Below are 14,797 nucleotides of genomic sequence, written 5' to 3' on the forward strand. Positions count from 1 at the left end.
TGTTTGATTTTATCTCAAGTTTAAATGATTTCCCCTGCAAATAAAGTATATGATGATGTCCTGGACAGCATTTAGTATTACAGGGCATGAATATTGGGGTATTGAATGTGCTCAACTAACATGAGCATGCTTCTTTTTGCATATTCAACAACCATATGTCGATTATGTCAATTAACAATTTCATGTTCAGGCTGAAGGTACCAAAATTACTTTTTCTCATCTCTTCCAACTGATTTTCAAATGAATTAAGATCTGGCAAACAGAAAGCCATGAGTGTTCAGCCAAATTCATTGTAATTTTCCTGGAACCATTCCTGTATTTTGCTAGTCTTGTGGCATTGAGAGGTGTTCAGTTTAAAATCAATTTTATAGATGAGTACATTTCTGCCATGAGAAAATGTATTTGGCAGTAATTTTCACGGCCAGAGATCCTTTGGAAATAATATTCCACCAACTTTGACTCAGCAGCATCCGAATTTCATTGGACCAGTAAATTCTTTTCCATTTCTTCAATGTTTCTATTAGTATTCCTTAGACTACAGCAAGCACAGCTTCTGGTTTTTGCTAACAGGAATTAAATCCATTAAAGCAGTCAGTTACTGTATCCTTCCTTTAAAAAGTATGATGTTTTATATCGTGAATGAGCTATTTAGACAAAACTTTTGTACCCCACTACTACTTGAGTTAGTGTTGCCCTATTTTTATTTTGCCAAAAATGCGTGTGTCGCCATCTAGCCTTTTTCATCAAGTCTGGTTTGAATAAAGAACCACTTTAGGCTGGATTACTAAAATCTATGACACTTTTGTGTGTGAAAACCCTTGTTGTTAACACACAAGGCAACAAGTCTGTTGACCACTACCTGGCTTTGCTTAAAAACACTAAAACCTTTGTCTTAATTATTTTGCCTGTGACTTAAACCCACACACATAATCATTTACTTAAATGACATTGCCTACATATATTTTCATTAACTGCAGTACAAGGAGTTATGTTAAATAAGTGTCAGCCCGTACCCTATATATACAATACACATTTGCATTGTCATTGAATTGTGCTAATTTGTTAACGTTACGCAGCCTTACAAAATTTGTTGAGAGATAAATGATTTCCCGATTTTCCACAGTTCAACACATGGTCAACTTGCCCACATACGGCACGCCGCATTCTAAGCGCACATGATTTATAGGAAATGTTAGAAGCGTGTACATTTTGTGAAAGGGGTTGAGGAGATGGGAGTAGGGGAGCATTTTATTTCTTTCCGGCCACACAGCAGAAAGGCAACTGTCGACGACCGAGTGAGTCATGCACAGTTGAACTTGATTTAACCAAAAAAGATATCTGGGGTAATCCCCCGGCTCTGGGAAACTGTAATACCGTGTTGGATGTATGTGTATATTTGTGTGTGTGTGCGTGAGTGTGTTTTGGGTGGGTGGTTCTTTTGAGTACAGGCCGTTTATTCAGGCACACATCGATCGATCTTTAACTGAGCTTCATTTATTGCAAGAATTTCATTGTGGTTGGAAGGTACTCAGCGTAACGTGAACACATCTCCCGCTGACTTTTCCTGCTCATTTTCTCCCTCTCTTTTCTCATCTACCAAACTCTCTCTCTCACACACACTCGATCTTTCTCTCTCTCTCTTATTCGATCTCTCTCTCTCTCTCTCTCTCTCTCTCCTCTCTCTCTCTCTCTCTCTCCCTCACCCCCCTATTGGAGTACAGATTTTTCGTAATGTTGAAAGCGACAGACTGCTTTAGAAAATGCCAGGTGCCCACTTGAATTGGATTAAGGACTACACCTCTCACTGGGAGTCGGAACAGCTGAACCTGCTTTCTAGTTTGGCTGGGAGCGCCGAGCTCATTTCTGCCAAACGGGGCAATGGGATCACACAGATGTAAGAAGTTCAGTGCGTTCAAATGCGAATTCTTCTGTTTCTTGCGTACTTCGACCACCAACTAACGGAAAAATATTAAAGATATCGAGAAAGGCAGTTTGAATTTTCTAATCATAAAAATGATCTGCTGAATCGAAGTGAAGGGAAGGGGGAAAATGAGAACGGGAATGATTCAGGTTTGCACATGGATACAGAAACGTGACGCGTGTTGGGAATACTTGCCACATTGAGATTGGACATTGAAGCATTGCTTCAGTAAACTTTCATAGACTTCACGGACTGAGGATATATGGTTTTAGAGACCCGAGTGTAAAATGGAACTGAAACATTTTTCTGTTCTGCTGAAAGGTGAGTGCTTTCTTTTGAGTAATAGATACAAAATATACTCGTGTCGTGAAATACAACTAACAGAGTTGTATTACCCTGCAAACTTTAGATTCATATCGCCATCTAGAGGGTTGAAAGGCATGTTCCTACAGATATTGACTCAACCGCTTCATTTAATCAGTTCACAGAATTTCTAGTTATTTAAAAAATCTGTTTGTGTGCGCGCGCCTGTCTACTCATGGTTATTGTTGTTTAAATCCCAGTGGTAGTTGTGGGGTATGCTACTCGATGGACTTGTGGGGTCATGTGCAACACTACCGTAGCTTTTTACCACATTAAAGTTGAGCAACTAGGCAGCGCGTTCTCTCAAGGATTAGTCCTGTAACCTTACAGCGTTCAGACACTTCATTCTCTGCCTCCATGTTCTCTCCGTTTTAACGTATGCTTTCTCTGACTGAACTGGCTTCCTCGTATATTCTAAGCACAGGAGTCTCCACAATTGTTCGACATATAGTGAGTTTGAGTGCGTGTACTCGTCAATGTCGTGCCAACAGCAGGTTGGCTAATGTCTTGTGCCTGATGCTGTTGGGATCGGGTCCTGTAGAATCCTAAAATATTCTAATGGGTCAGGCATTATCTGAAAATCGATAAATGAAAGTATGAACATCTGGTATAATTTGGGACAATCCAAGCTTTCCCACCGTTTCCAAGTGAACAAGTGCTGAAGAACAGCTCCTTCCTGCTTAAGCTTAATGCTATTTCGAAATGTTCTTTGGCGTTTAGTTTTTTTGTAATTCGTGTAAGAGACAATGTAAAGATATATATATATATATATATATATATATATATATATATATATATATATATATATATATATATATATATATATATAAGCTTTTTACTTTGTGAGTCTAATATAAATAGAGATGAGCAACCGAGTTTGTGTGATACTTCACAAATGCAGCACAATAACAGATTCGTTAATAATAATAATGGAGCTCACTTCATTCCGCATTCAAAGGCACTGGACTCTCGTCGTATAATAATAAACTCTCAGATTCTCACACACGCTCTTCATCGTAATGTGTATGACCCAGTGCCCTTCTAGCTATAAGAAGGAGTGAGTCGGGGAGGGGAAGTTGAAAGGGGAATACTGTGTGCATATGTTTATACATTACGACGAAGACCTCGGCTAAGGATTACCCTGAATACGTCATTAGGGCGTAATGAACGCTCGTTTCAAGGAGTATGTGAACTCGCAGTCGGTCCCAGACCAATATAAAACCTACTCTTTCGGACAGTACTGTAATTTGCTCAATGAAATGTAACGGTATCTCGTGAGGGGTAGTTTCCTGAATATTTTTTTAATATATTCTCACACTGTAATTCATTTAAAATAATAATACACCAAATGCTATTGTTATCAGGATCAACACCTGAGGGAATCAAGTGTTACATAGTCGTGGGGAAACTGGGAAGCCACGAAGCCCCCAATCAGTAATCTGTAGTGTCGCGACTGAAACTATATTTTACATTTGTTAAATATTTATTTTATACAGGTTACCAATCACAATAACTTAGATTCTAAAAGTGTGTGCTGTTCAGTCATACGAGACTGAACACACGATCAATAATATAATTTAATTTATCGCCAATTGCCGTTGCGCTGGAAACCATCGCTTGAGGCAGGTCAGAATCCTGGCTGTTTACAATGCTTTCATGTCATTTAATTTCACTGTATGCATTTTGTGTCGATGGAATTAAATCGGATTAATAAATCCTATTTTTAGAATCCTCAACATTTCGTACAGTCATCCGAGCACCTTGCCTTCAACATCGTCCGCATCGGCTTACTGTAGCGTACACACAGATTTCTGTAATATACAGTGACAAAGAACTATGCATCTGGGAACTACCAAAATGTATATCTGTGGTAAATCACGCAAAGTTAAAAAATCTGTCCTGAAGATACACTTTGAGGTTCAAAATAGAACGGGGCGTTTTGCTTATTTATTGGTACTGCTTCAAAAAATGTTTCACTGTACTGACATAGATAACTATCATCTTATTGTATTTTATTTTTCTCAAATTTTATTGAAAACACATCACATGAAAATATATAAGATACACTTAAGTCCAAAATACAATATACAAAGTAAACAACGTTATAAAACAAAACAATGCCCACTTTGGCAATTAACTCACTTTTAACAAGCCCTCATTATTAATGACTACAATGTTCACTGGCACTTCCCAAATCTGACATTTATTACCCAGTGTCGTGCTTACAATTCATTTTTTAAAAAAACATTAAGCATACACGTAAATGGCACTAACTTACACTAATTTTGCAGCATACAACTGAAACGATTTAAAAAACAGACTGGACAGCTCCTAAAGCAGAAAATCGTAACACTGTGATCCTGATTAAATTGTATCATCTAACGAGGCAACTGTCTGGCAACCCTTATATATGTATAATTAGGTTTTTTAATGTTACAAGCTAAAACAGTCATTCCAATCATTTCTGCTCATTTTCTTTTCAGTATTCAGTTTTTAAAATCTATCTATCTATCTATCTATCTATCTATCTATCTATCTATCTATCTATCTATCTATCTATCTATCTATATTGAGTAGGACTAGCGGGCTTTGAGTTTTTAATATAAAATGATATCAATAAGATGGTATTCACAAACAGAAAGATTTTATTCCATAAGTATATTTAAAAAGCATACGTATGACCTGTTTTGTGCTTATTCAATCCACCGAGTGGGTCGCCGTACACCGCAGAGCACGCTCGCTCGCACTCTCACTCGCCCGCACTTTGCCAAGCAGCCCGAGTGTAAATCAGCAACTTGGTACGTTACGTTAGTGGGCAAATGAACAGCTAGTACAAAAAACTACATTCCACACTGAAGAAGGTGCCATGTGATGGAGTGAAGCTGTTCAATAACGTGGTATTATTATTAGAAATAATGTAAATGAAAAAAGTATCACCCAACCATTATCCAGGTTACGAAAACCGTGTCTCTAGTTCAGGGTCGCAAGGATCCGGAGCCCAACCAGCCAGCTTTGAGTGCAAAGCAATCGCAAAGCAAACGAAAACCACACATGCTTACATTTTCTCATGCCGAGCCAATTACGAGTTGCTCAATAATCTACTTGGCACACGTTTTTTTTTTTTTTAGAAAGAAAACCTTAACACACACGGAGAACACGTGGAAATTTACACAGGCAGTGCCCGGATTTAACCCGAAGAATGTGCATCTCTAAGGTCGAAGCGCTTAAACGCCCTGTCACCCAAGTATTATCTAAATAGGTCGTTTCTCTATTCCATACAAGGCTAATTAAATCAATTCAGCCATTCTCTGAAAACCGTCATTTTGAAGTTGCGGGATCCGGCATACAGGACTTTGTCCACTCCCGACCTGTGATGGCGCACAAGTTAACCAAACCAGTACGGGACGCCATTTCATCACGGTACTCTCATGAAAATGCCAACACTTCCTTTACTGTTCAGAGTGGGCCAGTTTTCAAGTTTGGTATATATCATGGCTTTTCACAGTGGGTATTTACTTGTACCGCCTGGGTATACAATAATGACTAAATCCCACGCTGAAGGCAGGACTGCGGTGTTGAACTGTGGGTCACGTTCAATTTGTATGCGGCGGCAATGCGGTGCTTTCTTTCAGATCTGTACAATATAAACATGCGCCACATGTATTAGCAGGGGAAATTCACTGCAAGTGGCTTTGACGGGACCCGTGGTATTGTTTGTCCAGTTACGTAACATTTTTAATTATTTAAAAGAAACAGTAGTGTCATGTTGTGCTTACCTCGAATAACGAGGTGAAGATTGCTCAGTCTGGCCTCGAAGGCGTCGCACGGTGCTGCCTGACCGGCCTTGACTCTCCCGCGCAAACCCGACAAATTCAGAGTGTTCCAGAAAAAAAAAAAAACACTTCGCCTCCGTTAGTCTTCGATTTTGTTGTGTTGGTCCATGAAATCCTAAGACTGTTTGGGCTATGGCGCAAACATACATTTAATGGAAACACGTATAAAGTGGTATGCTTGGATTGGCCAAATAAATCCAGGTATGATTTGGGCAGCTAGTATAAAAGTTCCTTATTTCGCAGGTGGACATTTATAGCCGTGTAAACTGCACAGGACAACGATGATTTTTTTTTTAATTTTAAAGATACAACTGTTCAATAACACACGTTTTATCCAATTCGTGCGTCTGAGTTTATATATACACTGTATATATAACAGTCTGTGTATATATATATAATATATACTGTATATATACTACTATAATACAGTACTATTTACAGGTTTTGTCACTTCAATTGATACAAAATATTCTGTATTTCATTTTCGAACCTTACTGCGTTTGCTGTTGTTTTTTTAATCTGCAGATACGCTTTGTTATAGCCCTGGAGCCTGAATTGGATTGGGTATTTGAAGATAATCTCCTGTAAAGTTTGAAATGCCATGATCATTTTTAAACTTGTGTAATTTACAGGATCAGTTTGAATGGAGAAAAGAAAAATTGCCATTTTGCAACTTGCCCTCATGTATTGTAATGTTTGCATATGAAGGGCATTTTTGTTTTGTTTGATTTAGTCCTAAACCTGCAAATACATCTTCCATTTAGGCATTTTTACTCATATTTTTTGATATTTGATTTTAGTAGTAGAGCATTTTCCAGTGTGTTATTACTTTATATATCTACTTTATGGAAATAGCATATAGTAAACATGATTAAAACCTAGATATTCAGAATTTACTTGTGTTTTCATTAGGGTGGAATGGGTTGCTGTGTAAGGTGAAATTGAAAACAACTTATTTCTGTTCTAGGAATTTATGTATAGCTTAAAGGCAGCTCATCATGGGAAAAAAACAGATCAAATGTGTCTCAATATAAATATCTACAGTATATATTTTTGCCTTATTCCCATAGTGAAGTTAAGCAGCTTAAAATATGTAATATGCTTTCCAGATAACATCCTTTATTACCTGAATTGTAATTTCTTGCATGCTTTTTTCCTTTAGCAATTACTGTACACATTCAAGTAGAAAATTGCAAAATTGCCTTTTATTTTGCTGACTGTTAAGAACTGAATTAAACGAAGCTTGCTTCATCCCCTGTTTTCATGTTGCTTTAAATGACTGATGTAAGGAAGGGGAAAGCAAAGCAAAAAGACATCTTAGGTATTTGTCCCCTACATAAATGAAAAATCTAGGTTGAATGTAAGTCACGCATAAACTCCGTGCTGAGTGGAAAAAAATAAATTGGGTGTTATGAAAGGCAGGTCTCTTCGCTCTGCTTATTTATTCCTAAACTTTAGGTTTCAACAAAAATTGAAAGCAAAATGTCATATTCAATTTTCCACTTTGTTTGCAGCCTGGTTTTTAATGATCCTGACTGAAAAAGCATTTGCTGTGGCACAGAAGACTCAAGGTATTTTCTGCATGTTGTGCTGTGACAAGCTTATTGAGTGTGATATGTTTACTTTGACTGCTCAGATTTTCAACAAGTGTGGAGTCTTCTTCCATACAGCTGGCAAAAACCAAAAAATGATAGTAAAAATGAAATAAGTAGATATGAATTACAGTTCCCAGTACTGTAGCTAGCAACCAACTTTGTGGCTACTGAGCTGCAGCAAGCACATTGTTTCTGAATTAGCATAACTGCTGGATCTGTAGCTTGCTTTCCGTTTTTTCTGCTTGTATTCCTTTTGATAACTTTGGTGTGATGATTACTGGCAAAAATATATGATTCTCAGAGGAAAAGATTTTTTTTATTCTATTATATGTCTATTTTTATTTTGTTTTATTTTATCTCTATTTGTAATCTAATCCCCCCCCAAAGGCAATGCAGTCTTTCTCACCTCATAGAATTTTATTCAGAACATTGTTAATAAAGGCTTAAATTAAAATGATCCCCAAAAATTATATATTTATATAACTCATTTTTGAAAGGGATTTGGTTATCATTATTCCAGAGATATTTGAATGGTTTACACAAGACCACAAGACTTTTGATACTTTTTGTTATTACATAGCTGTGTATTATCAGCTTGTGTTTGTGAATCACCTTGGTAATAACTTTACATCTACAGCTATCTTTTCACTTGCTTTTTGTATTAGTCCTCATAAGAAAAATATTTTATTGATATCAAAAAAAAGAAAAGGAAAGAAATCGGAGCAAGATGTTTCTAATGTCTGTGTTAACACTGTTTTACCCATTTTAATTTGTTTGAGTATATGGCATAGTATAATACTATTTTAATGTGAATAAAACATATGTCCTGATTATGCTAGCATTTATAGCTTACTGAGTTGAGTAAGTAATGAAATGTGGTTAAAGTACTCATCTATCTTACAAGCCAACATGTTCCAGTACCAGGTCACAGAGGGCAGAAGCCTATTCAGGAGAAACAGGACAAGCCAATCCTGAATAGACCCCCAAATACTGCAGAGCCCTCATTTACACAGTGCCTATTTAGAATCATCTTCAGCTTAATGTACTGTATTTCTCTTTCATACAATGAAAAATAATGGAAACAGATAGAACATGCCTGCGGTGGGCTGGCGCCCTGCCCAGGGTTTGTTTCCTGTCTTGCGCCCTGTGTTGGCTGGGATTGGCTCCAGCAGACCCCCGTGACCCTGTACTTAGGATAGTTAGTTGGTAGCGGGTTGGATACTGGATGGATGGATGGAACATGCAAACTTAGGATTGTGAACTGTGATGCAATAACATTGACTATTGTGCTCCAGATATTGTAATATATTTTCTATTTACATTTGAGTTTTTATAATGGTTTCCTTTTTTTAACTTTCTAATTTGCATTTTACAGTAATAGGGGTTCTTTAATAGTTAATGCATTTTTAAAGGTAAAAATAAGTCCTTTATTTTGTATGGTACCCTGTCACATAGAATATTATAAAGCACCTAACAACACGGCATGTGGAAAGGAACAAAGTACATTATGTGCCCTAGCTTAGCCATCCTCTTAGATTTACAAATCCAGTTACACTTCTCTTCTATGGAAGCCTTATGGAAAATGTCACGCAGCTCTCATTTTTCATGAATAATTCTTATAATGCATTATGCAGCCTGTAAGATATGGACTATGCACTAATACACAGTTGTTGCACACAGATATTTAATCCATATGACTGCTTCAGAAAAGGAACACTGAATATTATTAGATGTGTTGTTCACATGTTATGTTTTGCTTAAGGACAGACTAACTTTATATTTATATGGAGTGTGCCAAAAATTTGGATTGCCAAAAGTCAGGATCTCAGACACTGGAGCTTTAGATTTTTTAACTTACAAGAATATGGCATCAAGCTCATAGAAAATGAGAGAACATGCATAAAAGTCAAAGGTTTTATCATAGGTGTTTTATGGATTTTGATATACAACAATATGTAGAGTTTATAGTTGTGTGCTCTTGTATAATTGTCTACACTTGTAGTAAGTAATGTAAACTTGTGAGATTACTTTTGAAACTGTAGTTTTAAAATCGTAAGCAATTTGCAAATCCAGAGCTATGCTTGTATAAATTAACATCTCTTTGACTAGCTATATGTTGTAGAAGTGTAACTCTTTTGATGCACAATATAAAACTATTAACTCTGAAAAAGAGTCCCTGAAGACTGATTTGGAAAGATAGCTAACTTTATTTAAAATGTATGGTAGAATCTTTTAAAATATATTGTACAAAAGATTGCAAAGTTTTTTCTTCTTTTTAATTTAGAGCTCCAAAATTTAGGAGGAAAGTTAAAAACACCAGCTCATTGTGGAACCTGGATTAGAAACCTTAATGGTGGATTGTTCACTTCTCCAAACTATCCTGATACATATCCCCCAAACAAGGAATGTGTTTACATTCTGGAAGGTGAGTTCTTTTGTGGTTTAATTTAACCACTCTGAGGTATTGATAATGTTTTGCACCATGCAGAACCTCTGTCTGAAAACACTATGAGTTTCAGAGAGCTAAGGTAAAACTGTAAAAGCCTCTATGGCCTGTAGGTTTTTGTGAAAGACAGCCAAATAGAATAGAGAGCCTGAAGACAAATTCAGAATGCCCTTATTTTCTCTATGATGGCACCAAGGCCTTGCGTTACTCTCTGGAAAATCCTGTGAATGCCTAGTGGTAAGTCAGTCCTTCTGGCATTTTCATTTTATGTACAACTAACTCTAATTTATTTCTGAAGGATTCTAAAGCATGAACCTGGTGATATAGCCCACTCCTCTGAGACTGTACTGCTTTGGAAAGAAACATCTCTTCTCTGCAGGTTTACATCTCCTACAATTATGGTTCTGCTGGGAGCAAATTACTTACACACCTCAACCTTATCTACTGTGGCTGTTTTCCAAGCCAAGCTTTTTCTTTACTATTATTGAAACATTTACTAGTTGTACATTCATAAACCATACATGTCTCGTTTGACTCTAATCGTCTATTGCAACATCATTTGTTTTTGTTAGGCCTGTATTGAGATGTTTAACATGGCTTTAGTCGCTTAAAGAATTAACTGACAACAGTTGAAGTTTTTACATTATTTCAAAAAGAGACTTTAATTCTATATTTTATCTCTCACCGTTTACGTATTTTTATTGTCTTGACCTGACTTAAATGTGGTGAAGTATTATTAAGGGGTGTCAGCTTTTAATTTTTTAAGTTTTCAATTACACACTGAGGATTTTCAGGGGTTAATTAGTACTTTCCTGGCACATACTGTAGCTTGTTACTGTGTTTTGTCTCATACTGTTTGCACCATCTGCTGTTGACTCTCTACCAGGACTCCAACATGACCCTGCCCTGCTTGATGTGAGTACAGGAGAATAAAAGGTTCATTGACTTATTTCACATCAGCTGTGAAAAAAAATCTTTTTGATTTAGCTAGGTTGACACATTGCAACTAAAAGCTTTCTTTCTGTTACCAACACTATTCTGAGTCAGCTTAATGTTTAACATGAGAGAATCTAAATTAATCATTTGCTTGACTATTGGCATCCTTTTAGCTTCTTTCTCAGCAGTGTCTCATTTGTCTTTTACTGTTATAGTGTTGCCTGCAGCCAGAATAATAAAAAATCACCTAACCAAAGAAATGTGCCTGGTCCTTGCATCATTAGACATTTTATCTAAAAAATCTTTCTCATAAGTAGCCTCACAGCTATCAGCAGCTTATAAAATAATGTATCAAATGTACATGTATACATGTCCATTACAAATTATTCACACTTTACTACATGCATGAAAAATCTGAATCTGTGTCCATTGTCACTAGTGTCAGGAGCATGCTGGGTCATTGTGCACAAGATAGTGGAAGCATGCATGGCATGGCCTGCAGGCACTAGCTCCCAAAGGCAAGAATGAACTGGCACTGTTGTGTAAAAACATTGCTGAGCATATGCACCCAGAGAGCCCACAAATAAGCAGACAAAATGATTTTTTAAACTATTTGGCAAGATAAAACAAGTGGCGTAAGTGTTTAAGATATAGGCAAGTAGTACATCACACACATAAAAGCAACTTGTTGAAATTGTGAACAATTCAAAACAAACAACTCCAAAAATAGTACTTAAACACAAGGGAAAACCAGAATCAAGACAGTAATAAAAATGCAATGCAAAACTTGAAATTCCAAAATAATGGCAAAAGTTTAGATAACACTAGACTTGACCAAGAAAACGCAAACCCCTAACAAGGGGATCACTGGAAAAACCTGTTGTAAAGGTTCAACTGTATATGCTTGAGCAAAGATTCATTACTTCAGATTCAATAGAACATTAGAAAATTGTTATGAGAATAGGCCATTCAGCCTAATAAGCTTATTTATGCATATTGAAAACAACAGTGACCCCAATACTGATCACTGAGGGACATCACTTAATTCAAAAAAGTTCCCCTCACAAAAAACTACATACTACACACTGCACCCCCTACAGACTGTGTCCTGAATTCCCACATCTTTTAATTTAATCACAAACTTTTCATGTGGTTCCTTATTAAAAACCAAAGTAAATAATATCATAATATATTATCATATGCAATTCTCTGATCATATTCTTTTATAGCTTCATCGTAGAATTCCAGCATATTAGTGATACATGACCTTCCTTGTCTGTGCCCATGTTGAGCATTTGCTAATAGTCATGTTCTAGATATTTGCCGCTAAATCCTTTCCATGTTAAGTTCCTTCCATTAATTTACCTGTGATGCATGTTGAGCTTACGAGCCTATAAGTACTTGGATCAGGCTTTTTTATACAACTACATAATATTTAATAACTTCTAGTCTACAGAATTTTCCCCAGTGTGCAGAGATTCTCAAAATCTTTGTGCTAAGGGTTTACTTATGTACTCACTAACTTCTTTAAGTATACAACAAGAAGGAAGCAGGCCTGTTGTCCAGGGAAGTTCTAAATTTAAATTTGGCTTCTGCTCAGAACAATAAAGGAAATTTTTCATTTTCTTATTTGGGACATCAGGAATCCCAAAAAATGCACATACTGTACCAGGAAATTATGATTACCTGAATTAGGTCTACAAAAACAAAGAACTTTATTTCTGTTGCATGTTTTTGTACAAGATATGTAGCTCAAAGTGCTTTACAACGTAAAAAATACAATTATAAAGGATAAATAAAAATAAAATACAAGAAAAATAAAGTGGTAAATTAATTAATATAAACTTACATGATGAAGATAAGTAATAGAAATTGCAAAGTCCTTAAAAATGGATTAAATTGCTAAACTAATTTTTAAGTCTGTAATGATTATAATGATTAGTCAGATGGCCTGGAGGACAGGAAAATAAAATCTGTAATGGGTAAGTTGCTGGCCAAAATAAGTCATCAGGGGTTCCAAGGCCAAAAGACCACCCAGCCCCTACTGGGAATTCTACCAAACATAAATATGCTAATGTAGGTTCATTACTAATATGATAATGAACAGAATGTGTGGCAGAAAAGTAATGAGACTGGCAACACTGCAAGCGATCTGGCAACGCTGCGCTGTTGTCCTTGATAGAGCACGTGTATTAGTTCCCTCCCATAGCTCAGTGCGAGTTTCAACTCCTTCCGTTAACTACGTGATTTTTGTGACTGCTATTAGCGAAGTTGTGTTTTTGGTTGTGCGTCACGCAAAATGGAACAGCGGAATTTGGAGCAACGTTCTGCCATTAAACGGCAAGTGTGACGTTTGAAAAGTTAAAACAGGCCTATGGGGAACATTCTTTATCCCAAGCTCAAGTTTTTCGCTGGCACAAATCATTTTTGGAAGGCAGAAAACACGTTGAAGATGAATACCGTTCAGGGAGTACTTCAACTTCGAAAACCAATGAAAACATCGAACGTGTGAACACTCTTGTGAGATCAGACCGTCGTTTAACATTAAGAATGTTGAGTGAACAATTAAATTTGAACAGATTTACCGTTCATCAAATTTTTACTGAACATTTGCACATGCGAAAGGTCTTTGCCAAAATGGTGCCGAAAAACTGCCCTCTCTATAACAGAAGTTTTGACCTCAAAAGGTATTCCTGTTGTTCCCCAGCCCCCTTATTCACCTGACCTCAGTCCATGTGACTTTTCCTTTTTCCTAAACTGAAAAATGTCCTCAAAGGACGTCATTTCGGGACTTTAGAAAACATCCAAAAGAGTGTAACGGACATGCTGAAGACCATACCGGTTGAAGACTTCCAGCGCTGCTACCAACAGTGGGAACAACGTCTCCATTGGTGTGTAGCTGCCCAAGGGAACTACTTTGAAGGGGATAACATTGATGTTTGAAAAAAATAAAAACTTTGGTAAATAAAAAATCAGTCTCATTACTTTTTTACCACACCTCGTATTGTACAAGTAGAAGATTGTAGAAGACAAATTCTTTTTAACATCACTGGCAACCTCAGAGTATTTTGATGAGATAGCAGTGGCACAAAAAACATTGCAGAAAACTAAATAACATAGGAAATAGTGTAGTTCAGTAATAACTGCAGATCTATAAAGTATATGATATTGCAATATAAATTAAAATATATTAAAACTAGCACACAAGAAAAAAAAAACAGTGAAAAAGCAATCTCAAAAAATTGTTTTTTTTAAATATTCCATGGTATTAGCCTGGTTTATCTCTTTTGGCAAAGCATTCCATAATTTTGATCTACAACAGCAAAAGGCTACCACACCATTTCTTTTATGCTTAGCTGTTGAAGTAATAAGCAAATCAGTATCTGAGAATCTAAGATTGTGAGTGGAAATATAAGATAACAAAATATAGTGAGCGGCAGGATTATTCAGAGTTTTAAATATGCTTAAGATTATTTCAAATAAAGCACACAGATAATCATGACAGGTAGTCCTGTTAAGAGTGCATTACAGGAATCTAGTAAGCTAACAACAAAAGCATGAATTAATGTTTCAGTACCTTGAGATGTCAACAGAGATCTAATCTTTACAAAATGTCTTAAGTGATAAAATGCAATCTTAATAGAACAATTAGTATGCGATTTGAAGTTTAAATCAAACTCTATGACAACACCTATGTTTTTTA

General features: G+C 36.4%; 1 protein-coding gene across 5 annotated transcripts in view; it reads left to right on the forward strand.

Moving 5' to 3' along the window:
• The first annotated feature begins 1,240 nt into the window (after positions 1 to 1,240).
• LOC120535347 (neuropilin and tolloid-like protein 2) overlaps positions 1,241 to 14,797 on the forward strand; it is a 100,274-nt gene continuing 86,717 nt past the window's right edge. Inside the window, exons 1-3 of one of the 5 annotated variants that reach the window (XM_039763127.1) lie at positions 1,241 to 1,295; positions 7,632 to 7,688; positions 9,997 to 10,137. In XM_039763127.1, the coding sequence (XP_039619061.1) occupies positions 7,643 to 7,688; positions 9,997 to 10,137 (187 nt within the window). In that variant the 5' untranslated portion in view covers positions 1,241 to 1,295; positions 7,632 to 7,642. Of the gene's footprint in view, positions 1,296 to 1,673; positions 2,243 to 5,685; positions 5,767 to 6,237; positions 6,319 to 7,631; positions 7,689 to 9,996; positions 10,138 to 14,797 lie in introns of those variants that run through there. The other 4 variants (XM_039763125.1, XM_039763128.1, XM_039763126.1 and 1 more) reach the window with 4 other exon arrangements.

Source organism: Polypterus senegalus, chromosome 9, assembly GCF_016835505.1.
Source record: "Polypterus senegalus isolate Bchr_013 chromosome 9, ASM1683550v1, whole genome shotgun sequence".
Lineage (NCBI taxonomy): Eukaryota > Metazoa > Chordata > Cladistia > Polypteriformes > Polypteridae > Polypterus > Polypterus senegalus.